The 27589-nt window shown below is 43.1% G+C and overlaps 1 protein-coding gene across 4 annotated transcripts; it reads left to right on the top strand.

The window, feature by feature from the left end:
* Positions 1-2313: 2313 nt before the first annotated feature.
* On the top strand, positions 2314-27432 carry kcnq2b (potassium voltage-gated channel, KQT-like subfamily, member 2b). 4 transcript variants are annotated; one of them, XM_074647206.1, is made up of 20 exons: positions 2314-2452; positions 2562-2782; positions 6064-6214; positions 8486-8576; positions 10038-10164; positions 10709-10884; positions 11435-11560; positions 12575-12685; positions 12804-12899; positions 13864-13958; positions 14077-14145; positions 15094-15123; positions 16585-16664; positions 17170-17385; positions 20114-20161; positions 22146-22254; positions 24610-24741; positions 25082-25202; positions 25346-25521; positions 26361-27432. In XM_074647206.1, the coding sequence occupies exons 2-20, from the start codon at positions 2650-2652 to the stop codon at positions 27058-27060; spliced, it is 2787 nt and encodes a 928-aa protein (XP_074503307.1). In that variant the 5' UTR covers positions 2314-2452; positions 2562-2649; the 3' UTR covers positions 27061-27432. The 4 variants fall into 4 exon arrangements, with proteins under 4 accessions (XP_074503307.1, XP_074503323.1, XP_074503333.1 ...); XM_074647214.1 differs by lacking the exon at positions 20114-20161 and having other exon boundaries at positions 2447-2782; XM_074647222.1 differs by lacking the exons at positions 25082-25202; positions 25346-25521; positions 26361-27432 and adding an exon at positions 22434-22459 and having other exon boundaries at positions 2420-2782; positions 24610-24742.
* The last annotated feature ends 157 nt before the right edge of the window (positions 27433-27589 follow it).

The raw sequence follows: 27589 nt of genomic DNA on the forward strand, positions 1-27589 counted from the left end.
ATGGAAACACCACCAGCAAGTTCAGTTTGGTTGTCCCATTGGTCAGCGGGAGTGTGGTCAGCAAGAGGTCTTTGGGTATGTCTGTCTGTCTATCTGTCTGTCTGTCTGTCCCCACATAGAGGAGATCAATACCAGAGGGAAGTAGACTAGGTGGAAAATTAGTGGTGTGCTTTAACCAAAATCCTGACTTGAAAATAACTAAATAGATATTGGATTGTGACAAGTTGTAAGAGGTGGCAAATAGACCCCCCAAATTTGGAGGGAGCAAAAAGGTATGGTCACTAGAGGTATGGAAGACCAGAGTGGAAGTAAAACCTTCATTGCTTCATTTGGGCCCAGACCTTTAAAGGAATACTTCAACCCCAAAATGATTATTAGTATATCAAATACTTACCCCGTTACCTTGAATTCGTGAAAAAAACATAGTTTTTCTCACATGTTTCCATGGCGAACAAAGAATCCAAAAACGGAGAAAATTTCTGTTGAATTGAAGTAAATGGGGGCCGCTTTTAACATCAGCAATACTATATCAAATCATCCATTTGCAAACTCTCACACAACTTGTGCAGTATACTCAAAGTCTAATTTATCCAGTCTTATGCTCACTACTTCCCAAGCACATGCATCTTTGCTAAAACCTTACTATTTAAAACACTTCTGCATGAATAATAATCATAGGGACGTGTAGCACGCGTGTGCAAACGTGAGCTTGTTTGTGCGTTTTTGGCATAAATGCATTTGGGAAGTAGTGAGCATGCGACTAGATAAATGAGACTTGGATTATACTGCACGAATTGTGTGAGAGTTTGTAAATGGATGTTTGGATTTAGTTTTGCTGATGTTAAACGCGGCCCCCATTCACCTCAATTCATCAACACTTTTCTCCATTATTTGATTCTTCGTTCACCGTGGAGGCAAGCGAGAAAAGCAAAGTTTTCTCCACGAATTCAAGGTAATGCGGGGTGCACGTAATTAATATAGAAAAGACAATTTTGGGGGTGAGGTTCTCTTTAACTGTCTGAACGACATCTAAAGTCATTGAATATTTGGATGACATGAAGTCGATCTACATACTAAATCTCGGAGGGATGACGATGGCACCAACTATCCTGCTGTTCACTGCACTATAATGCTATCTTGTGAAGGTCAGCTGTACTTATCCTCCTACAGATGAAGATAATCTGGATTATTAAATGATACATATAAATGAAAATAATAACAGTCTGTCTTTTATCTCCTCGATAGTCTGGAGGTTTAGTTGGTTATTGTTTAAAGTAGTCAGTTTAGTCTCGTCTTCATCGAGGGACAAAAACCTTTAACGAATGTATTTTCATGAATGAAACACTATTGAAACAGACCTTGTTTCTTTCTCTGTCTCCAGGTTTCCTGGTTAGAGAGACGGTGATCAACTGTTACCATCGGCGACGGTTAGAGAGTGACTCTGCCCTTCCGTCCCATGTCAGAAGGAAGCACATGATCAATGACATCATCCTTCGCTACCGGAGCCGCCGCTCTGAACCCGCCTTTTACTCCGCCCTGTTCCAGGACCCCTGAACCCCTGACCTTTAACCTCTCTGACTGACCCCTGACCTTTAACCTCTCTGACTGACCCCTGACCTTTTATCTCTCCGACTGGCCCCCCTGACCTTTAATCTCTCTGACTGACCCCTGACCTTTAACCTATCTGACTGACCCCTGACCTTTTATCTCTCCGACTGGCCCCCCTGACCTTTAATCTCTCTGACTGACCCCGACCTTTGACCTTTCTGACCAACCAAATTTAAAAATGTGCTTGTGTGTTTGTGTAGTTGTAAACCAGCCAATCAGAATCAACAGTTACTGCTGTCACAGGTTTTGCATGATGACAGGTGTTACTGAGTGATGATGTCACCTGAGTGAAGACAGGTGTTACTAAGTGATGATGTCACTTGAGTCATGATGTCACCTGCAGGTTTAATAAACAGTGTGTGTAAAAACCTCACATTCTGATTGGTCCTTTAGTGTGATGTCATCAATTAATTTCAATGGGGCTTTATTGGCATGAAAGCTTCAAGAACAACGTTGCCAAAGCATCAAAACAACAATCTGTCCAAATCACATGTTAACAATGTTGAACATTTATCTTTCATAAATATGAATGAGCCAATCACGACTACTCCTCCTTGTGATGTCACAGCCCTCCTGTGCTGTGTTTCGGTTAACTCAATATAAAGATATAAATGACTCCAGCTGCCTCTCCTCCGGTTGTCATGGTTACCACCCTCAGATTATCTGGTTACCATGGTGATGGAGAGAGATGATAAGCTTCTTCCTTTGTCTGTTTCTTTTCAGTAACTGATCAAATTTGATCATCTGATCTGTGGCTTTTTTAAAATGATTATTTTTTTTTATCTGTGAGCTGATCAATAGCTGTCGGTGACGTCATCCCACTTCCTTTTTGTGCGGGAAGTCGGTGAGAAAAAAAATCTGCTGATCAGCCAATCTGCTGCTGTCTGTCGCCCTGCGGGTTTTATTTTCCTCCATCCCTCTCTCCTCCTCTCCTCTCCTCCTCCGCTCCGTAGCAGCGATGCTCCCGCCGGGTCTGACCGGCCTCGGCGCTCTGCCTGCGGGCTGGCAGTAGATCGGCAGGTCGGTGCAGGTCCCTCCGTCATGGTGCAGAAATCCCGGAACGGCGGGGTGTTCCCCGGAGCGCAGGCCGACCAGAAGAAGCTGAAGGTCGGCTTCGTGGGTCTGGAGGCCGGGGGGACCGAGTCCAGCAGGGACGGAGCTCTGCTCATAGCAGGTAAACACCTCAAACACACGACACAGCTGCCGGTTCATGCGGTAAATACCGGGGACCGTTAACGGTGTGTGTGTGGTGTGTATGTATGTAGCCTGTTTGTGTCTATGACCACAGTGAGGAAGCTCTCAGATCATCAATCATAGGACCAGTTATGATTGATGATCTCATGTAAACATGAGAACCAGAAGGAAACATACCTGGATCTGATCACTGATCTGCAGTGATTGAAACAAAATGAAAACGACCTGCACATTGGGACCAATTACATTAAAGGAGGAGTTATTAACTGTAAGCATGTCAGATGGGTGCTTAAATGTGATTGGCTAATGGCTCTCATGGTTGTTTGCTGGCTTTATGACTTGTATCAAACCTGTAGTAGTTAAAGCTGCAGTAGGCAGTATATTTTTGGCATCATTGGGCAAAAATCCCATAATAACCTTTCAGCATATTGTAATTCAAGTGTTCTGAGAGATAACTAGACTTCTGCTCCTCCTCATGGCTCTGTTTACAGGCTTTAGAACATCTAGCCTGTGACGGGAGACTTTGACCAATCACAGGTCATTTCATTGAGAGAGCGTTCCTATTGGCTGTGCTCCGGTCATGTGACCGGTACTTGGCGTTCCTTTACAGATTTCACAATGGCGGCGGCGTCACAAACTTTATCATTTTACAGCTAAACCGTGCACTACAAGATGATTCTGAAAACATTTGAGGAGAGAAATAGGCATTAACGTAACATAATATTAATTCATATTTGATCAGCGCTGCCTAGTTTAACCGTTTGGTCAGAGTTCGCGAGTGATTGACAGCCGGCTCTCATAGACAGCAGCTTGACAGCAGACCTCAGATCAGCTCTTACTGCTTGTTTTCCTCCGGTCTGTGAAATCTTGCAGATGCTGTTTGGAGCACCAGAGGACACAGAGGAACAAGATTTTTTTAGGTTACCTGTTTCATGTTCTACTGTCACGATATAGCAACCGTTTTATAAAATTTACTTTTTTTAATCATATTTGCTCCAATCTCTCCTACTTCAGCTTTAATTAAAATATGACAATGAAGACAGGCTAGTCTATATGCAAATGTTTAGATCCAAACCGACTAAAAAGATAGGCTGTGTCCTGAATGAGCACTGAAAACAGTTTTCAGGTGTCACTGTAAGTGCTGATGGTTCGGGTTGAAGTGTTTGAATCAGTTAAAGAGTAAATTGTAGATCGAGTGTTAGCTGATGTGTATAGACGATGAAAGCAACTGATTTTTAACAATTTGACATTTCAACTGCTTTCAGCCTCCACACATCAATTAACACTTCAACTACTTCAACTGAGGTTTGAACTGAACTGTCATTGTCAGTTGAAGTGTAGCGCTGCACATTCAGCTAATCTTTATTAAAGGGCTATTCATCTGAACATTGTAGTAGATCTTTATTCATCTTTAATAGATGTTTAATGTCTGATATGATGTTTGTTCTGTGCGTTTGTGGGCGGTTTTTAGTTTTTCCACATTTTATTTGTAAATATTTTTGCACAAATCTGCGGCTGACACAATGCGTTTCATCCATCTCTATATCTGTGACTTCACCTGTGTTCCCATTTGGAGAGGGTCCAAGTAGAACCCTGTGACACTTCAGTTGTGACTGATCCTGTGACAGATCAGTTTGGTGTTTTTATGGGATTTGTTGATAATAAATAAAATATGAAGTAACATCAATAAAGCTGGAACAGTTTATGTATTGGCTGATCAATAGAAAATTAATTGACAACTATTTTGAATATTGATTAATTCTCTTTTTTTAAAAAGAATGTTTTTATTGGGGAAAAACATAAGCAATAAACCCATTGCCGGGTTTACAGGTCACCATTTTTTCTATTTTCTTTTCCCCACCCACTCTTCCAGCCCGACCAATCCCTGCACAATAACAACAACAAGAACACTTTAAAAATAAAATAAGGTAGTCTTCCAAGGTAGACTTACCATGAGCTATGAGATTGTGAAACAATGGTAGGCCTATATGCTCCTGTAGAAGACACAAGTCCGTATGACATCACTCTCTTTTTCCTTAGAGTCCTCTGTTCTGTCAGATCGGTATATGGAAAAAGATTCACAGGTTGAATGGCGCTGTCCGGTATTCCAGGATTTAGCCAAGTTTCACGGACATTACAGTTCCCGATATCCTGTTGGAAACTGATGCGGACATTGAGGTCATCCAGCGGCAGCCCATCATCCAACGCCCGCACATTGGCCATCAGGACGCCCGGCGTACAATTAACCGCACAGCGAGCCATATTATTTGTCCGATATGTGCATTAAAATATATCCAACAGGCACAAACATCACAAACATGGCTGAGAGGTTAAGTTCAGTGAATTAGCTGAGGTGACACCTAGCAGACAGCTGACAGCTTCGACGGCACCCACCTGTCGCTCAAAGCGGCCACGCCCTTAATTATGCATAACTTTAAGCCCTAATATAATTTCAACGGGTGAGTTATATAAAAATTCACCCTCAGTAGGCTTGTCATCAAAGGGGAAATTAGCAATACAGACCAAAACGTTTTTTGGCTGTAAACATGTTTATTTCTGCTGTAAAGTTGGACATTTTAACATGGACTTGGACTTATATAGCGCTTTTCTAGTCTTACGATCACTCAAAGCGCTTTACACTACATGTCTACTTCATGTCTACATTCACACACTATGGGGATTGACTCTCTTGCAGCCTCAAGTGGCCATTCGATGAACTGCAGTTTTTTGTACTTCCACATTGGCTTCACTGCTCAGCACCGGATGTTGCCGCTTGGTAGATATTAGGGCTGTCCTCGACATTAGTCGACTAACACTAATACGATTTTGTTGACTAATTGATTAGTTGATTTAATCGACAGATCTGTAAAACTGAGTTTCTCCAAAAAGAATCCCATAAAAACACCACTTGAAATCTTGTGCTCATAAGTTACTTGGAAATAAGTAATTCAGCATGAAAAAGCATAAAAAAATACTAATAGACTAAAGAAATTTTAGTCAACTAAGACCCAAAGAGGAAGTAAGAGGAAGTCAATGCAAAACATAAAAAAACGTGTGTATGATGTTCATCTTAACGCATTGCACTTGTCCTGATATGCCATTTTTCAAGCTAAAATGACAAACACGTAATTCAAGCCTGCTTCTCACTTTCTGTTTTTCTGTTTTATATAACTGACAGTCCTGATGTGTCAGGGTGTCAATATTAGAGTCAGTCAGTGTGTTAATATTACTGTGAATCAGTGAATATATACCTGTGTTCAGGTGGGGAGGAGGGTCCTCGGCGGCAGCGAAGCAGCATATCTGGAAGAAAGAAACCTCCGAAGCGAAATGCTCTCTACAGGCGACTGCAGATCTTCCTGTACAACGTCCTGGAGAGACCTCGAGGATGGGCCTTCATCTACCACGCTTACGTGTAAATACCTGACTTTACATCTGTCTGTCTACCTCACTCACTCACTCATATATATTTTATATAATATATATAACTATATATATAGTTATATATATAGATATATATATCGAATCGATTCAGGAAATCAGTGGCGATACCCAGCTTTACTCTGTAATAGACATGGACATTCAGCAGGACAAAGACAAAAGAGAAAGACAGGGGAGCGCCGCAGTGTTGGAAGGGGAGGCAAAGATGCTGCTGGAGGTGAAATAGAGTCAAAACTCTCCCTCCTTCTCTTCTTCAGAAGCCAGTGAAATGTGAACCCAGACATGAAACACATATCGATTTCATTCAGCGTGACTTACGCTTTCCGGGGATATCATTTCCTCTGATGTGCATCCAGAATAAACGTCCATAAATCCACTTGGAAATCATAGAAAAGAGACACTTCAGAACTTGCCTGACAATCATCACATTTTTAATTTTTTTTTTTTCAGTATCAAAGTAATCCAGTGATAGCTGTCTGTACATCCATGGGTACACTGCAAAATAGGAGCTGCAAGTAGCTAAATCAGCATAAGGGGAACTATAGAAATATGTCTGTAAAGAGAACAGCAGTAGCGGACATTCCAGCAGACCGTCTGATGAGCTTTAGCCTGTCTGAACAAAGACAAAACTGAGGTCGTAGTTTTTGGAGCCAAAAAGGAAAGATTGAAGGTTTAGTGCTCACCTACAATCTGTAATGTTAAAAAGCTCGGACCAAGTCAGAAACCTTGGTGTAGTCATGGAGTCTGACCTGAGCTTTAACAGCCATATTAAGACAATTACAAAGAGCCTTCTATCACCAGAAGAATATAAGAAGAATTAGAGAACTGATGTCTCAGCAGGATTTGGAAAAACTAGTCCATCCATTTATCTTCAGCCGACTTGACTACTGTAACGGCGTCTTTACTGGTCTTCCTAAAAAATGGATCAGACAGCTGCAGCTGATTCAGAACGCTGCTGCTAGAGTCCTCACTAAGACCAAGAAAGTGGATCACATCAGTCCAGTTCTGAAGTCTCTACACTGGCTCCCTGTCTCTCAGAGAATTGATTTCAAAATACTGCTGCTGGTTTACAAAGCACTAAATGGTTTAGGGCCAAAATACATTTCTGATCTTCTGCTGTGTTATGAACCATCCAGACCTCTCAGGTCATCTGGATCAGGTCTGCTTAGTGTCCCCAGAGTCAGAACTAAATGTGCAGAAGCAGCGTTCAGTTTTTATGCACCAAATATTTGGAACAAGCTCCCAGAAACCTGCAGGACAGCTACAACTCTGAGTTCTTTTATATCAAAGCGTACAACTTTCCTGTTCGCTGCTGCCTTTAATTAAACCAGTTAATGATCTTATACTGCACTGGAGCTTTTATTTTTTTGTGTTTTATTCTATTTTAGCTTCTATCCTAGCTTTTATTTTTAGCTTGTTTTTATTTTCTAATCTTTAATGTTTTAATGTTTTTATAACTGTTTTAATTATGTCTTAATGTTCTTTTGCACTTTGTCGCAATGTTCTTGAATGTTTATGTAAAGCACTTTGGATTGCCCTGTTGTTGAAATGTGCTGTACAAATAAAGCTGCCTTGCCTTGCCTTGCCTTTAGCAGGGTCTATCAGGCTTTAATTGGTTATGTCCTCACATTGGTTCCCAAACAGGCCTATATGTTGTTGTTAGCATGTTAGCATCTATCAGAACAGCAACAACATTTTTGACTTCCTCAATTTTCACAATAAAAGTCAAATTTCACACTGAACTGATAAAATGACTAGACTAAAGCCAGTTCACAGAAACACAGGAGGTCAATTAGTCTGGTTTGATCCTCTCTTACTGTAGCATCTGCACATAACAACAACAGTATGTTAGAGAAAGAACATAGTTATGGAAAATTAAATAAAACATGATTATTTAACTGTTATTTAACCAGACAGTGAGACAGCCACAAGAACATGAGACATGTAAAATAAATAGAAATAATTTATAATGCAATCATATTAAAAAATCATCCTTAAAGCAATCCAAGAGCTGTCTGAATAAATCATAACTACGATCAATCTGAAGCAAGAACTTCATGATTATTGATTAATATTAACTTGATATATCAATTAAAATAAACAGTTAACTGTGGTCTGCTCTCAGGATCAGCGAGATCTCAGATCCGGTGTCACAGTCTCAATCTTCCCCCCTGAAACACAGATCTGAGATCAGTATTCAGAAACAGAGAGTCAGTGTGTGTTTTAATGTGTGTTCTCTGTTCAGGTTCCTGCTGGTGTTCTCCTGTCTGGTTCTGTCTGTGTTCTCCACCATCAAAGAGTATGAGAAGAGCTCAGAGGACGCTCTCTACATTCTGGTAAATCTCTGACCGATGGTGTTAAAAATACACGTCATTTATTGTCAGATCAAAAAGTCACACACTGATCTGAGGATTAACTGAATACATGCGGTAAGCTAAATATAAAGGGATATTTTTAGGAACATGTTTTCTCTACGTTTCTGTAGTTTGATGATGTTTTTAAACATGATAACTTTTAGTGTAGGTTTGATTTCACACCAGTCGGCAGGTTGTGTTTATAATTCATTTGAACCAGTTAGATCCTAGAGATATCTGACCTGATGATCTGTAACTGGCTGCACTACACATGTCTGTTAGCAGCAGCCTGGACTGATGAATGCTATTCATGTGTGTGTTCAGTATACGTGCACATGTACACACACATATACAGTACACACACAGCTCTGTGTCCTTACAAAAGTTAAAACCAAACTCACACTTTTGGACTGTTGTTTGGAAAAACATTTGAAGACTTCGGCTTGGGTTCTGTTGGGTAACTTGTGATTGGCATTTTGACTCTTTTCTGATGTTTTATAGACTGAATGATTAATCGACTAATTGAGGAAATAATCAGCAGATAAATTGATAATGATTAGTTGGGCTGTGTCCGAAGTCACTTACTACTCACTATAAAGTGGACTATATGTATAGTGACAATTATTATACCCCATATAGTGGACTCAAAATATCCCACAATGCACTGTGAAAAGTAGTGTACAACCAAAGAGCATAGAAGCAAAGAGATGGTACTCCAGTGTTTCTTTGACAACAGCCGCTGCCGCCATTTTGGACTGAAAACTCTTATTATATTTATGATGTTGTATTGTTCAACACAGGTCATTTCGGTAAAATATGACCTGGGCGCTGAAATTGACTTTCACTTCTTGGCAATATATGTTCTTTGGTACAACCAGTGGTCACTAAACAGGCAAGATAAATCATCATGCATTGCGTTGAAGGAAAAAAACGGCAGACGGACGAGAGGAGAGAGAACAGCGCGATTTGAGACAAATCCATGAGTTGTGGTGAAAAATAATCAGTTTGATGTGAGCAGAGCAGCACATCACAACACAAACGGTCACAAAGTACTTTGTATTTATTGATTTGGGAAAATACGGCAGTGCATACAACTTTACTCCTTCCGTTCTTACTTTTCACAATAAAAGCCCCAGACATATGCACTGCATCACTGCTTACCAGGGAAACTTAAATTCACTCAGAGCATGTTGTTAAGAGACAACTCAACAAAATAGCTTACCATATGTATTTATTACAAATATTTATGACTGTATATATTATGAATGGTCCCCTAGCCGACGTTGAGTGAGTGTGTGAAAGTGTTTTTTTTTTCATTTTGCTGATGAGCTCACTATATAGTCCTCTACATAGAAGTCCCTATGATAGTGAGTAGGGAGTAGTGAATGAGTGAGTGATTTTGGACCCAACCTTGGTTTCTAACAGTGTGCTGTTGTGTAACAGGAAGTGGTAACCATCGTGGTGTTCGGGGTGGAGTACATTGTGAGGATCTGGGCTGCAGGTTGCTGTTGTCGGTACAGAGGATGGAGAGGACGACTCAAGTTCGCCAGAAAACCTTTCTGTGTCATCGGTGAGTCTGATGACTTTAACAACACTTAATTTGCTCTCACACTTAAACAACACTTCATTTGCTCTCAGACAGGTGAGTCTGAGAGTAACAACACAACACTTCATATACCCTCAGACTTTAACAACACTTACACATACTAACTTACTTACTAACAAATTTATTCTCAGATTTCTTTTGCTCTATTTACTATGTAATGATATAGAGGAGTAATGTCTACCTGAGCAGAGAAAAAGTCACTCTCCCTTTGTGTGAGCCTGATGACTTTGACAACACTTCATTTACTGTCAGACTTTAACAACACTTCATTTAGCCTGAGACAGCTAAGCCTGATGAATTCAACAACACTTATATTACTCTGTGACTTTAACACTTCTTTTACCCTGAGAAGAGGTGAGTCTGATTATTTAAACAACGCTTCATTTACCCTCAGACAGGTGAGCCTGCAGGTAGCTCAGCAGGAGCAAAGGGCTCTAAGAAAAGCATGTTTAAAATGGTTGAATGATTTGAGACATTTTGTCATCTGTCTCTCTCTTTCTGTCTGCAGACATCATGGTGTTGATAGCGTCCATCTCAGTGTTGGCTGCAGGGACTCAGGGGAACGTCTTCGCCACTTCAGCCATCAGGTCGCTTCGTTTCCTTCAGATTCTGAGGATGATCAGGATGGACCGACGGGGAGGAACCTGGAAACTTCTGGGATCAGTTGTCTACGCCCACAGCAAGGTAACCTGGGAAATACCTGTCTGTCTGTGTGTCTGTAACTAACGATTATTCTCATTCTTGATCAATCTGCAGATTATTTTCTTGATTATTTTCATGTATAAAGCATAAAACAGTTTCACAGGGTCCGAGCTGATGGCTTCAGATGCCATGTTTTGTCGACCAACAGTCCAAGACTCAAAGATATTCACTGAGATACGGAACTTTGACTTCAACTGCTTTCAGCTCTGACACTTTAACTGAAACTTCAACTGCTTACAATGCAAACACTTCAACTGTCTTTACTCTACTGCCTCTACTTCAGCCGACATTTCAACTGCTTTCACTGTGTTTCGCTGTGTGTCAGCAGTATTGGCTTATTGGTATCATTTTCCTGACAGGGAGCTTGACATCTGATCGTTTCATCGTTTCGACTGTATCGATCAGAGTTATTGATTACTTGTCTAGTCTAAACTCTGTGACCAGTTGTCTCACTGCATTATGATGTCTCTCTCTCTCTCTGTCTGTCTCACTCTACTATGGTGTCTCGCTCTCTGTCTCTCTCCCTCTGCAGGAGTTGATCACTGCATGGTATATCGGCTTCCTGTGTCTCATTCTGGCCAGTTTCCTCGTTTATTTGGCAGAAAAAGAGGACAACGAACAGTTTGAGACGTATGCAGACGCCCTCTGGTGGGGACTGGTGAGACAATACACACGAAGGCTGCATTCACACCAAATCAGGCGTTGCTTGGCGGTGTGACGTTTCACAACTTTTGCTACGTTTATGCCTAGCGTCCACGGTACTAAACCCCTAAAACGGAGTCGTTTGAAAACGCTGCTGACCCCGTTTTAGTTTTAAATCTCCCCGTTTGCATTTTAGTCTGGACTGACAAAAACGGAGACCTTTGAAAACGATGACGCAGACACCAGCGTTCGCTTCGTGATTGGGTCTTATCAGTCATGACATGTCCTTCCCTGGTTCATCCCGCAACATCATGAAAACAAACGACATCAGCATCAATCACCATTCCTGTTTACACCAGCACACGCATGCCCAGTGTACGTGAGTGGTCGTGTGATATGCGTTTTCAGGTGGGGTAGTATGGAGAGAGGGCGGCATGGTGGTGCAGTGGTTAGCACTGTCACCTCCCAGCAAGAGGGTCAGAGAGTCAAACCCGGCTCGGGGCCCTTCTGTGTGGAGTTTGCATGTTCTCCCCGTGTTAGCGTGGGTTTTCTCCGGGTTCTCCGGTTTCCTCCCACAGTCCAAAGCGTGCAGGTTCATTGTTGACTCTAAATGTCCCGTAGGTGTGAATGTGAGCGTGAATGGTTGTCTGTCTCTATGTGTCAGCCCTGTGATAGTCTGGCAACTTGTCCATGGTGTACCCTGCCTTCATCCAATGTCAGCTTGGATCGGCTCCAGCCACCCCGCGACCCTGAATAGGATAAGCGGTTACAGATAATGGATGGATGGATAGTATGGACAAAGATTAATTCTGAAACGGCCCTAAAACACTTGTCTGGACGGATATCGGTTTCATTTTTAAAAGGAAAACGTATTAGTGTGGATGTGGCCCAAAAGTAGATTCTGCTACAACTTTTCGGATGACATTCAAATGAGTGGGAGGACTGGCGTTAGCACTCTGTATTGAGGAAGACCTACTGTCTCATCCTCAGTGATGGAACAATCTGACTGGTCTGTGTCTGTCTCTGTCAGATTACCTTGACAACCATCGGCTACGGAGACAAGTTCCCCATCACCTGGAACGGACGTCTGCTGGCTGCAACCTTCACTCTGATCGGAGTTTCATTCTTTGCTCTGCCCGCCGTGAGTCACTCTAATGTTTACCTGAGTTTACCTGACACAGGTGAACCTCCATCTGGTTCATCCCAGCTCATCTGTCTGTCTGTCTGTCTATCTGTCTGTCTGTCTGTCTGTCTCTCAGGGGATCCTGGGTTCTGGTTTTGCTCTGAAGGTTCAGGAGCAGCACCGACAGAAACACTTTGAGAAGAGAAGAAACCCAGCAGCCGGACTCGTACAGGTGAACCAACACTCTGATTGTACTCCTTCTCTAAATCATAACTCAGTGAAATGTGAACACACAGACATGACATATGTATTGATATCATTCAGTGTGACTTAGACTTTCCGAGGACATCATTTCCTCTGATGTCCATCCAGAATAAATGTCCATAAATCCACTTTGAAATCAGAGAAAGAAAGACATAACTTGCCTGTGAATCATCATATTTTTAAGTTTTCTTCGGTATGGAAGTAACCCAGTGATAGTTGTCTGTACAGCCATGGCTACACTGCAAATAGGAGCCACTGGGCAGCAGTAGCTCAGCCCGTGGGGACTTGGCTTGGGAACTGGAGGGTCGCCGGTTCAAGTCCCTGGACGGACCAAGTACGGACTGTAGACTGGTAGCTGGAGAGGTGCCAGTTTGCCTCCTGGGCACTGCAGAGGTGCCCTTGAGCAAGACCCCGAACCCCCAAACTACTCTGTGGGCGCTGTATAGTAGCTGCCCAATGCTCCTAATAGTATGATCTGTTAAATGCAGAGACTAAATTTCACTGTGTGCTGTGCTGTGTACAATACAATGTGTGACAATAAAAGTTGATTTACATTTTTTTAGGGCTGTCAAAGTTAACGCGGTAATAACACATTAAAACAAATTAGTATTAACGCCTTTCTTTAATGCATTAACGCAATTTGCGATTTTTAGGTTGTACTGACATCATATGAAACTAGAAAACAAGGAATCCATCGGTACATTTTTGACATTTACATTTACACTAGTTGGTAATTCTGCAAAGATAACCCACAAACTGATTCAAATCACTGACCAGAGCAGGTGATGTTAAAATCACCTCCACTACAGACAGAAGTAGCACACAGCCTTAAGTTAGAATATCACTGGAGTCTACAGGTTCCCTCTTGCTCCATCAGGATCTGGTTTGTAGCTATTTCCATGGAAACAATCATCTCCTCTCGGTCCTTACAGGCGGCGTGGAGGGTTTATGCCACAAATCTGAGCCGAACTGATCTGACTTCAACCTGGGATTATTACGAGAGGACTGTCTCCGTCCCCATGTACAGGTGAGACTCCACCTGTCCGCCTCAAGACAATCAATTCGTTGCTGTAAATATTCTTATAATTATGATTTTTATATCATGACACCTCGGCATGAATAATTGTGTTTGTGTGTGTCTCCAGGTTGATTCCCCCTCTCAATCAGTTGGATTTATTGAGGAACCTCAAGAACAAATCAGGACTCTCATTCAGGTCTGAAATGTTTAATAGAGGAAGTACACAAACCTGTTACAACAACGACTGCAGTATTCTTCTTTGTAAAGATGAAGAATGTCTAACATTGTTGAATTGTTTAACATTTAATGAAGTCAGAATCATCAATACAATTATTCTTAATTCAATAGTTCAAAGTTCAAATTTGCCACTTTGTGTGTGGATCAGTGTTGATGGTAAATGTAGTCAATTGAAGCAATAAATGCCTCAGTGCTGCTGTATTGACAGGGAAATCTGCAATTCTCCAGCTGCAAAATCTGGCTTGTCTTCATCGGACTATCCGGACTTGTTGACCGCGATATACAGTATATCAGATTTGCTGATTGTTGGACCAGTGGAAAGACTAATCAAGACGGTTTTGGTCAGTTTTATTTCGTTTCCGTCCAGTTTGAATGCAGTGTGTTTTACGATGAGTTATCAAGGCAATAGGCTCTTTTCACAGCAGTCATTTGACATGTAATTGTAGCACCCTGGCCCACCTAAATGGAACAAGGCCATACTTAATGTTATTAATTAAACCTGTGTTTACCCTGCAATGACATGGCAAGATGGCTGCTGTGAAAAGGGCCTATTAAGCTTGTCTCAATTAGAGAAGAAAGGAGAGAGAAACTTGAATTCAGAAGGTGTACGGTTGTATTTTTCTGTTTAGGTGTAAGAATATTTCCTTCATTGACATTTTGTGAGTTTATTTAGTTTATTTATCAGATATATCAAACTCTCCGCTCGCACACAATGCATCCTGGTACAAGTAGGCACAGCTGGCACGGCTCCGCAGCAGGAGAGATCAGCTTTCTCGGTCAATATAGCATGCACTGAGGGAGTTATTTCAGTGGACTATACTTACCATTAGCACTGATTGGACATCCGCATAAAGTGTGGTGAATGTTCCCTTTAATAATAACAATCTGTCTGTCTGTCTGTCTGCAGGAAGGATGCCCAGCCTGAACCGTCTCCCAGGTCAGTGTCTAGTTCTGGCTCAAAACAAGTCCTTAATAGTAACTAAAGCCAGGCAGAGTCTCTGTATAGATTCAGCCTGTATGTGTAATCTGTATTGAGATTTGTAAACGTATAGACAAATCTGTAAATGTGTACATAGATATTGTTGGCTGAAGTATTTGGCTCCAAGAGCTGAAAATACAGACAAGTCATCAGTTACAACTCAGCAGGCCTCTCAATTGGCCGTCTTTTAACATGAGACTTTTGCTACACTTCTGCCGTGGCAGAGATCTGCAAGTATGTCAGGCGATTTGCAAATGTGGAGATTTGTCTGCACACTCTGTACTCTGTACCGCACTGCACCAGTCAGCGGGGTGCTGAGGAGCGAAACTCGAAGGAGCGGCTTGTCACTAAGATGAGAATAGCTGGTCCACCTTAAAGGTCGGCCCGCCTAAAGCGAGCGACCCTGAGCTGTTGTTGTCGCTAACCCCGCCCTGCATCACTTTAATCTGCAGATGACAAGCGAGACACGTGACGGGAACTAACTGTACACACTGTACTGCTGCGTTTAGCACTTTACTGTTAACTTCATACTCACTGTCCGTCACACACACATGTACGCGCTCTCTCTCTCTCTCTCTCTCTCTCTCTCTCTCTCTCTCTCTCTGTCTACTGCACACACAGACACACACATAGGGTTAAGCATGCAACTTATGCACTAAGTTGCTCCTTAAAGGAGTTTGCTACCTGTATAACACATTTTAGTTCATCTTTAACTTAATACCCTGATGATTAGGCCCGGCGGGAGTCAACTTAGGCCCAGGCTTGCAATACACTGGCGGGAACCCTGCTTTACCCTTATTTCTAACCTCTGACATCTCCAAACTTCTGACGATGATGACTCTTCATCACTGACTCCTAACCTCTGACCTCTGACCAGTGATTCATTCAGAGTTAGAAGCTGCTTTCTAGTGGATCCTCTGAAGTCTGCACTTTTAGACTGAATAGATATACAGTATAGGGCTGTAGCTCAGAGGGTAGAGCAGGTTGTCCACCAATCGGAAGGTCGGTGGTTCGATCCCCGTCGATGTGTCCTTGAACGGTTCAAGTGATCCTTGAACCTTGAGCAAGACACTTAACCCCAAATTGCTCCTGAAGGCTGAGCCATCGGTGTGTGAATGAGTCTTTAGATTAGATCCTGATGGGCAAAGTTGGCACTGATAGCCTCTGCCATCAGTGTATGAATGTGTGTGTGAACAGGTGAATGCTGATGTGTAATGTAAAGCACTTTGAGTGATCGGAAGACTAGAAAAGTGCTGTATAAATGCAAATAAGAAATGGCACATGTTTGGACAAGGAGAGAAAACAGGAAGGATGCTTTCACTATGAAGGACATTCAGGACTTTTACTCCCAGACTGCTGCCTGATGACAAAAGTTTTTAGATCCAATTGAACCTGTCTGTCTGTTTCTTGTCCCTGCAGTCAGAAGGTCAGTCTGAAGGAAAGGGTCTTCTCGTCTCCCCGGAGTTCAGGAACCAAAGGGAAAGGTTCTCCTCAGCACGGTGGGTGTTAGAGCCAACATTATTATTTTTTAAATGTTGCAGTTGTTGAACAGTTCAGAGGAAACATCAGATTATTGTCGTAGGTTTCCTGTGGTGTGGCAGATGAAAAGTAGATCGGATCAGGTCTCCGGTTTGATCCTCCCAACAGGTTCTCTGTTGAGTACTGAAGTTTGAACAAGACACATAAAGACAGTGGAGACATATCTGTTGTTTCCTGCAGGCAGTAACATCTTTGGGGCTTTTGAACTGAATGAACAGAGTTTAGATTGGTTTGGTTTGGTCTGTAGAGACTCAACAGTCTGCAGGTTTTTATTCCCACCAGCCAGTAAAAACTAAATAATCTACCAGACAGGATGAACTTGTTGGTGTAACTGCTGCTGCTGTAGGAACTAGTTTGAATAAAAACCTGCAGACTGCTGGATCAACATGAACCAGGACAACAAACCAGATACTAGTGTGTCCCATTCTTGACCTCCGTTTTTCCGTCCTCACTTCCTGTCTCTAGTGGCTCCCACAGTCGTCCCCGGTGTCGCTCCTGGCGTTGGTCCTGGAGTTCCTGGAGTCCTGGGGAGCGTCCAGGCCCTGCGACGGTCCCCCAGCATGGAGCCCAGTCTGGAGGAGAGTCCCAGCAAGGTTCCAAAGAGCTGGAGCTTTGGAGAACGTAGCAGAACCAGACAGGCCTTCAGGATCCGAGGAGCTGCCTCCCGCCAAAACTCTGAAGGTAAGACGGGCAGAGTCCAACCAGAACAATCTGCATGTATGTCAAAACTCCTACAGGTGGAGCTGAAACATACACAAGTACAGAACGGGGGCCCTGAGGCTCAGTTGATGAATCCTGAGATGGAAAACTCTTGAGTTTTCGGTTCCAGATCACCTGATCAGAGTCAGTTCAATCATCACTGAGTACGTTCAGTCTGAGTTAAGCTTGTGCATGGTGAGTGAAAAAAGCCATCATCAACAGAGCTCCGATACTACGATTCACCACGGCAACAGGTAAACAAAAGGTAGAGCCTCCATTGAATCCAATGAACGTAGAGATATTAATGCATGTATATGCGGACTGTGCACATTTATCTTTAAAAAAAGAACCCGAGTCAGAGCGGGGAAAAGTGTGAAGAACACAATGACGGTTTAGTCGGTGTTGTCCATTAATTAATTATTTATCAGACTTACATTTCCTTAATGGATGATAAATTATGAGTGTGACAGTGTATTTAGCTGTAGCCTACATTACATTTTAAACTAATTTGTTCAACTTTAAAGCTTCAGTAGGTAGTATATTTTGGCATCATTGGGCAAAAAATCCATAATAACCTTTCAGCATATTGTAATTCAAGTGTTCTGAGTGAAAACTAGACTCCTGCTCCTCCTCATGGCTCTGTTTTCAGGCTTTAGAATATCTAGCCCGTGACAGGAGACTTTGGCCAATCACAGGTCATTTCATTGAGAGAGCGTTCCTATTGGCTGTTCATTCAACGGAAGCAGCTGTCAATCACTCGCAAACTCTGATCAAACTTTCAAACTAGGCAGCACTTTGCTCCAGCTGGTATGCGATGCTTGGTATGTCCTGAACTGATCTCAACATGGCTGCCAGGTCACAGACTTTCTCATTTTACTGCTAAACAGTCTACTACAAGATGATTCTGAAAACATTTTATGTGAAAAATAGGCACTACAGTAACAGAGTATTGATTCATATTTGATCAGCGCTGCCTAGTTTGACCGTTTGATCGGAGTTTACGAGTGATTGACAGCTGCTCAGAGACGTCAGACTCCAGATCAGCTCTGATTGGTTGTTTTCCTCCGGTCTGTGAAATCTTGCAGATGCCATTAAGATCACCGGAGGGCACGGAGGCACATTATTTTTTTCAGATTATCTCGTCTCGTGCACTACTGACAGGATATATTGACCGTTTTATAAAAACAACTTTTTTTTTAATCATATTTGCTCCAACCTGCCTACTCCAGCTTTAATCTGATGCATGATCTCACAGGGGCCAGTAACTGAAGATGAAAAATATAGATGAAGATTCAAATATATTACAGATATATAGAACAGACGTAGATACATGATTGTAAGCTCACAAATCCTGCTCACTCAGAAATATTAACATATAATCTACAATATTATAGGAATTATGGTCCATCAGTGGGACCAATCACATCATGAGTGATAGAGATCATTATTCATCATTATTGTGTCCAAGCTTCACACCGATTTTTACACATTTTATACTGAGATTACACATTATGTGCAATAAACATTTGAGTGGAGCTGCTCTAACAAACTGACAGCTGTCTTGCGTGCACAGAGTAACAGTGTTGTAAAAACAAAAACAAGGATATGCAGAGGTTTCATTCTGAGATGAGGGTGACTTGATGCTGTGTAATATTTGAGTACGTGGGCCGAGGGCCAAAAAGCGCCATTCAAAGAAATGACTGACTGTGCATAAAAGCGGTGAATTTAGATAGTCCTGAGTAACAAACTAATATCCAACCAGGATTTAGATTCTGGCATACAGTAAACCTTTGATATGCACTTTGATGCGGACTGAATCGATGAGAAAATAAACCAGCGTGTCTAGGTCTGTAAGAGGGAGAAAACCTGCCAGCGAGACATAATAAAGTGAGGGGTCTGTGGGTCCTCCCCAGGGGAAAAAAAGGTTTGAATACCATTTTCTGCATGTTGTTATCATATTCTCAGCTACCTAAAAGCAACTCATTATGATTAAGACGGCTTAGTTTAGTCATTCTGCCAGAAAAGTGGTAAATATACACGAGAAAGGGCTGTCTCACTCTCTGCAAGTTAAACCTCTCTCTGAACCTCGCATGCTGTGGTATTCAATTAGGGATATAAATCATACTTAGAAGAATAGGACAGGTCGATCTATGGAACATTATTTATGGCACTATCAACAGATAATGTGACATTTGCAACTTCAGTCACAACATATAAGGAATGTATCAAAATATACTATATTATTATATCTATAAGTCACACACTGTCAATAGTTCTATCAAGATCGCTGTATGTGTTAACGTTTGTTTATGTTAAAGTCCAGTGTCTAATACGCTTTATTATGAGGAGTACATTATGATCATACCTCCTTTTTCACTCCCATTTAAAAACATATAAAAAATGTATATAAATCATTGTATAGCCACCACCTCAATGTCTTAAATTGAATGGCATATAGAGGAACATAACCCTTCTGACCTTCTTGTATCCCAGCGTACACTGGCGTCGCATCAGCTGGGTGGAGTTTGCCATCGAATTAATGTAAAATAAGCACATTGATGACCTGGTGGTAAACGCCGGAGCAGCAGACAAATCAAGTTAGAATACCGAACGCTAGAGAGCTACCACTGGATTTAGCTGGTGGTCGTGATGGTGATGATTAGAGTGTAATCTTCCTCTGAGGTTTGTCTCTTCTCTGCTCCTCCTGCAGTGCTGATAGAGATGCAGGACGAAGAGTTCAGACAGAAGAACTCCCCAGGTCAGCACACACACACTAACACACGCTAACACACACACCGGGACCTGGCACACCAAGCCGGCGGTCGGCCGTCGGAAAGTTTGGGGCCGTCGGTGAGCGTCCATCTGCTTAGTTTTTGCGGTGTGTCCCGCACCGTCGGCTCTAGACTGCCCATGTTGGAGGTTTTTCGGCCGACTCAGCATGTTGAATCGGCAGCAGAGCCCGTCGGCGAAAGAAATCACTCTGATTGGCTGTTCAGCTTAAGCGAATCAGTGTACGAGAAGAGAAAAGATAGCCAACGAGTAAAGTCAAGAGGACACACACAGAAGGCTCTTCTCATTTTTCATCTTCATCTCATCTGATCATTCCAATACATGGATATTTTCACAGCGACATGGCCGTCTGGAATGAAGCTAAGTGGTGAGTGAAAGTGGTGTGGAAATGGACGGCAAACGCCTCCTTGTTTCATGTACGTATCATAACAACGGCTTGTATATCTGCAGTCCTCGGTCTTCCAGTTTCCCTTTTTGAATGACGAATGCAGACTACTGCCGCCTGCTGGGATAGGTCGTTGGGCAGCGAGTCTCGCGAGAGTTTTTGCAAGTTTGTGCAAGTTTTTGCAGATGTCAGAGCAGGTTTTGCAATTTGCGGGTTCCTTTCTAGACACGACCGCCTCAGGCGCAGAACGTTCGTGCTAACTGGCCATCGGCTGTAGTCTTTGCGGTGTGTAGAAATGCAACTTGTCGGCAAAGACAAAGGCGACGTGAGGCGACGCAACAGTCGGGTTTCATCGCCTCTAGTTCTTTGATGTCGGCTTGGTGTGTCTGGGCCTCAGGGGGTTTTCATACCTGCGCTTTTTTGTCCAGTTAAATTGGAGTCTGGTTTGTTTTCCCCCTCGGTGCGATGCGTTTGGGCAGGTGTGAACGCAGTAATCACGCTCGGACACGGGCCAAAACAACAGCTCGAGACCCTTGAGAGGAGGTGATCTCGGTCCGGTCTGAAATAATCTCTGAAGCGGTTTGTTTGTGGTGGGAACGTGATCGGACCTCGATCCGACCCAACTACCAGGTGTACTCCGCAAGTTTGAGCTAAAAGGCCCCTGTAGCCAGGTGTGCTTTGCATCCTGTATGTTGTACTCAGTCGCCTGAACGCAGCACGTCTTCCTTGCAAAGTGTGAAGCAGTACAGTATTAGCTCAAGACGTTTCCTGGAAGTGCATTCGGCATTCTGCTGGTATAGTTTTGCCTGGAGAATAGCTCAGATAATTACCACAGTTATGAACAAATGCAAACTCTGCAGGTATGATGTTGTGAGTTTCTCTCACAGAAATATCCACTAGTCCAAGAGCGTCTTCCTTACTTTCTTGCTCCCGCCCCGGACACATCTGACCGATAAGCGGAGTGAACGTTCTCACGTGGTTTTACAGTACATCATCACTGAAGTTATTTAAACCCCTAAAGAAATAGCTAACTGGCTCACTAACTAACTAACTAACTAACTAACCAACTAGCCAACTAGCTAACTAACAAACTAACAAACCAACGAACTAACAAACTAATAAACTAGCTATCTAAATAACTTGCTAACTAACTTGCTAACAAACCAACAAACTAACAGACTAACAAACTAGCTAGCTAACTAACTAACTTGCTAACTAACAAACTAACAAACCAACAAACTAACGCACTAATGGACTAACGAACTAATGAACTAACTAACTAATTCTAGTTTGCATATTCCTAAAGAAAGTTGTGTTTAATCAAATGACCACAAGCTAAGACATGTTAAGTGATGGTTCAGCACAGAAGGACTTGGAGGCGGCAGGGTGGAGGGTGGTCGGAGGTGGGGACCCACAGTAATTGTTCGCCCAGGTGCCCATTCACAGAGTAATGATCAGGACATCCATAATAAATGTTTCATCCATCATCTGCTGCAGCTTCACGTTTCAGCTGGTTCCCTTCTCACGTTTTCTGAATGCTTCACACACTGTGATGTTGTCGTTTCAGAGGCCAGCCTGCCAGGAGAAGACATGGCCGACGACAACAAGAGCTGCCACTGTGAGTTCGTCCCTCAGGATCTGACCCCAGGGTTAAAGGTCACCATCAGAGCCATCTGGTATGAACGGTTTACATTCATTGAGAAAATCATTTATTTCTCCGTGTATCTACTCATCATTCATCGCTTTACTCATTGTTTATTTGCTGCTTATTATGCTCTGAACTCATTCTGCTTTTTAATCGCATTATTTTTTTGTTTGTTTGTTTGTCTTTTATATTTATTTGTGCTCACACAAGGGTCAAAGGTCACCATCGGCTATTGGGTAAGACCAGTCAGTCTGACCTCCAGTTAGTTTCATTGTTTTCTGTTGTCTGCCACTAAAGTATGGAGGACCACAAGAGTCAAGTACATAGTAATAGAGCATTTAATTGATTAATAACTAATTGTACAATAACATCTCATTATTTATTTATGAATTCATTCATATATTTTTAAATGAAGTACTTATTGACTTTTTTACGGTGTTTTTGTAAATCCCTTTTTAATTTGAACCATTTATTGGTGGATTAATATTTCATTTGCAAATGCTTTTCATAATTCTTATTTTTATTGCCCATTAAAATGTCAAATAATTAAATACTTATAATTTTGTCCATTTATTCATAGATTAATAAATTATTTTGTAAACACATTTATGAATGCCTTTTTTTATTGTACAATTAGTTATTAATCAATTAAATGCTCTATTACTATTAACGTGACTCTTGTGGTTCTCCATACTATAGCTCCTCTGTCATGTTGTTTGGTAAGACATTATTATTATTATTATTATTATTATTACTATTATCCTTCTTGTTGTTGTTGTTGCTAGTGTCCGTCCTACAGAGAAGTGTCGTTCAGTCCTCTTACAGCTCCTCTCCTTTCGGTTATTTGAAGTTAAAGTTTGATTTCATTCGTGCCTCCAGGAGGTCTGCAACAGTCCAGCTGTCCACTTCTGTAAAGTTAATTGATACAGTCTAGTATCAGAACCAGATTCTGGATGAGCTGTATCGCAGTAGCTCCAAACCAAATCGCAAACTCTCTAAAAACCCTCAGCCCATACACTACATGTCCAAAAGTGCAGTGTTGGTGTACTTTTGTCTCTGGGTCTGTGTTTCCTGGTTCTGGCTCAGCCCCTTAGCTTCATCCAACCATTTTCTGTCACTCCTGAAGCCTGTACTATGGAGCGGTATCTTCTCGTTATCTGGCTTCACTAACCCTAACAACAGAGATCCCGCTAAGCGGTCCTACGACGGTGGTTATCAACTCAGTAAATCAACCCAGGGTTTCTCAATCTGCTTATGAGCGCATTCACATGAAAGAGGTGGTGTTTGCTGCGTATGACCAATCACAAACATGGACAGGTCTACTCTCAGCAGAGCGTCACATTTGACAAAGGAAGAGCAAACTATAATGTTACAGAAATATGAAGGAGTTAAACACATAATCCAAACTAAAAGCAACACAGTTGCAGCTGCCAAATGCAGGAAGGACGGCTGTAAACGCTTATCCTGTTCAGGGTCGTGGGAGGGCTCGAGCCGATCCTAGATGACATTGGGTGAAGGCGGGGTACACCCTGGACAGGTCGCCTGACTATCACAGGGCTGACACATAGAGACAGACAACCATTCACTATCACATTCACACCTACTGGACATTTAGATTAATTTAAACAATTAACCTAACCTACATGTCTTTGGACTTTGGGAGGAAACCAGAGTACCCGGAGAAAAACCCACGCTAACACGGGGAGAACCTGCAACCCTCTTGCTGTGAGGTGACAGCGCTAACCATTGCACCACCGTGCAGCTCTTCCTATTTGTGTAATGTACGATCGTAATACGATCCACGCATTGAGCTCTGATTGGTCAGTAGGCGGTGCTTTTATACGAGTTGAGGTCTTATCTGGAACATAACCTGCTCCGGAGCAGATTAGCTGTTCAGCATAAGTTACCATGGTGATCTACCCCGGTAAGAAGTGAACCAGCGTCGCAGGACTGAAAACCCCGAAGGGTTAACCCTGAAGTTACCTCGCTAACTCCAAATCCTGCTTCGTAGTACAGGCCTCTGGTCCTGGTCCAGGATGAATGACTAACATAAAGACTTTATCTTTGATGATGAATCAGATTTGTGACGACTGATGGGACCAAGTTGGACCAGGTCTGTTTTCCAGTCTGGGTCAGTTAGACAGATAAAATCCTATAGTATTGTGAGTATGTAAAAGAGTCTGAAGTCTTCAGATCCAACCAGTTAAACCCACTGTCTGAACAGTCTGTAGGTCTGTGAGATGAATTTCATCTACAGGCGGCGGACTAGATTCACCACATCAGTACTACTTAGTGCCTGAGACCACCTGACCTCCTCCTAGCCGTCAGAGGTTGACGGCGACAACCGACTTCCTGTTTTCTCCCTCTCTCTCTCTCTCTCTCTCAGTATAATGCGTTTCATGGTGTCTAAGAGGAAGTTTAAGGAGAGTCTTCGTCCCTATGACGTAATGGACGTGATCGAACAGTATTCAGCCGGACACCTGGACATGCTCGCTCGCATCAAGAACCTCCAGTCAAGGTAAGACCTCTGACCCCTTGCCTGTATGTTTAGGGTTGCTTCAGCATCTCCTAAATGTTTTCCTTGTTGGCGGGACATCGGACGAGACAAAAGCCATTTGCTGAAAAAAAAGTTGCATTATTGGTAGTAAGCTGTTCATATTTTCAAATGCAGAATCTTTTACCTTCCCATCAGAAAGTTTCTCACAGTTTTCAGACCAGTAATTTGTTTAGAATATACTTCTCCTTCACAGTTTTAGCAACTTCAGGCTGAAAATGTATTGATTTACTGTGTGAGGACACTATGTGAGGACACTGTCCTGGAGCTCAGTGTTTGACTCCTGCTGTCTCCTGATTGGCAGGGTGGATCAGATCGTCGGCAGAGGGACACCAACAGCAGACAAGGACCGTCCCAAAACAGCCAGTGAGGAGCTTCCTGAGGACCCAAGCATGATGGGACGGTTGGGGAAGGTGGAGAAGCAGGTAACCAACGGCAACCAGTCTGGCACCAAAAAGACGTTCAGCAGAGGAGCGCTGAAAGCTCTTGAACTCTGAACCTGCTGTTTTTGTTTTGATGCAGCTTCAGTCTTGAATCTTTTTGGTCTCCTACTGGTCTTGTCCCACAGGTCCTGTCCATGGAGAGAAAGTTGGACTTCTTGGTTAACATCTACATCCAGCGAATGGGAATCCCTCGGGCTGAGACCGACGCCTACTTTGGATCCAAGGAGCCAGACCCGGCCCCGCCCTACCAAAGTCCAGTGGATCAACTGGTGAAGAGCCAGTCCATCTCCAAGATCCCACAGTCAGTGTCTACTATTACTGGGAAAGCACAGAAGCAGTAACATGCCAGGACCTGTTGTTAATAACATGCTGTTTACATGTTAAAGCTGGAGTAGGCAGATTGGAGCAAATATGATTATAAAAAAGTTATTTTTGTAAAACGGTCACTATATCCTGACAGTAGTACATGAAACAGGTTTACAAAAAAATCATGTGCCTCTGTGTCCTCCGGTGCTCCTAACGGCATCTGCAAGATTTCAAAGACCAGAGGAAAACAACCAATGACAGCCGAGCTGGAGCCTTGCCTCTCTGAGCAGCTGTCAATCACTCTCAAACTCTGATCAAACGGTCAAACTAGGCAGCGCTGATCAAATATGAATCAATATCCTGTTACTGTAATGCTTATTTATCTCCTCAAATGTTTTCAGAAACATCTTGTAGTGTACTGTTTAGCTGTAAAATGAGAAAGTTTGTGACCCGACAGCCATGTTGAGATCAGTTGAGGAAATACCAAGCACCGCCCACCAGCCGGAGCAAACGTTCTCAACGTTATCGGAGTTTGCGGGTGATTGACAGCTGCCGCCGTTGAATGAACAGCCAATAGGAATGCTCTCTCTCAGAAATGACCTGTGATTGGCCAAAGTCTCCCGTTACGAGCTAGATTTTTTAAAGACTGAAAACAGAGCCATGAGGAGGAGCGGGAGTCTAGTTTTCTCTCAGAACACTTGAATTACAATATGCTGAAATGTTATAATGGAATTTTTGCCCAATGATGCCAAAAATATTCTGCCTACTGCCGCTTTAACTTATGGATGTTGTCCCTTTGTTTTGTTGTTAACATGTTATTTACATGTCGTGCAGGGTGGTGCCTGCCGACCACATCGAGAAGAGTCGTTTTGCGACAAAGATGGTCCGCTCCAGCAGCTCCACCGGGCACAGGAACAACAACGCCCCCACCTGCCCGCCCTCCACCTCCTGGCAGCCAATCAGTTCCCAGCTCCAGCAGCAGGTCCCGCCCCCTGCTCACCGCAGCCACGGCAACACTCCGAGTCCAGTGGGGGATGGGTCACTGGTTCGACTCCCACCTCCACCGGCCGGAGAGAGACACGGCGGGAACCGATCGAACCGGCACAGCACCGGAGACCGAGGGGGGAAGAAAGAGAGACCAGAGAGGGGAGGAGATGGGGCCAATGGGACCGGGGCAGGAGGAGGGGAGGAGGCGAAGCCGGACAGTGATGCCTCCATCCCGTCTGTGGACCACGAGGAGCTGGAGCGCTCCTTCAGCGGCTTCTCCATCTCCCAGTCCAGAGAGAACCTGGACTTCCTCAACAACGGCTTCTACTCCTCCGCAAACCTGGGAGACCACCGAGGAGGAAGAGGAGGAGGAGCAGGAGCAGGAGCAGTAGCAGGAGGAGGAGGAGGAGGAGCAGGAGCAGGAGGAGGAGGCGCCGCCCGCTGCGCCACCATCCGGCCATACATCGCAGAGGGGGAGTCGGACTCTGACTCGGACCTCTGCGCTCCCTCGCCTAACTCGGACCAGGCCTGGACCGGAACCAAGTAGAGCCGGAGGTAAACCAGAACAGAACCAGTACAACAATTAAAGTAATAATCACACCAGCTGGAGTTACAGAGTGAAGCATCCTGGGAACTGTGAATGGCACAAAGCAGCAGGTATCACGGTGGTTTTATTCATGCGAATGTTTTAACCTGTACAGCAAATGTTTGTTCTCACTATCACTGATTGGTTCACTGCTGGGTCACGCTCACACCTGATTGGTTCACTGCTGGGTCACGCTCACACCTGATTGGTTCACTGCTGGGTCACGCTCACACCTGATTGGTTCACTGCTGGGTCACGCTCACACCTGATTGGTTGCTTGTTTCCATGTTGAAGACACTTGTAAACACTATTATCAGCATCACATAACCGTACCCCACGGTTACATTTATTTATACATTTATTGTTTTAAAAATTCTGACACAAAGCAACAAAAGACACATCACCATGTCAACACTCTCCTGTTTGTTTGTTTGTTGTCTCTATTTCCTCTCCAGAGCTCAAACACAGATTTATCCTGAGCTTTCAGCAG

Source organism: Sebastes fasciatus, chromosome 1, assembly GCF_043250625.1.
Source record: "Sebastes fasciatus isolate fSebFas1 chromosome 1, fSebFas1.pri, whole genome shotgun sequence".
Taxonomy (NCBI): Eukaryota; Metazoa; Chordata; class Actinopteri; order Perciformes; family Sebastidae; genus Sebastes; species Sebastes fasciatus.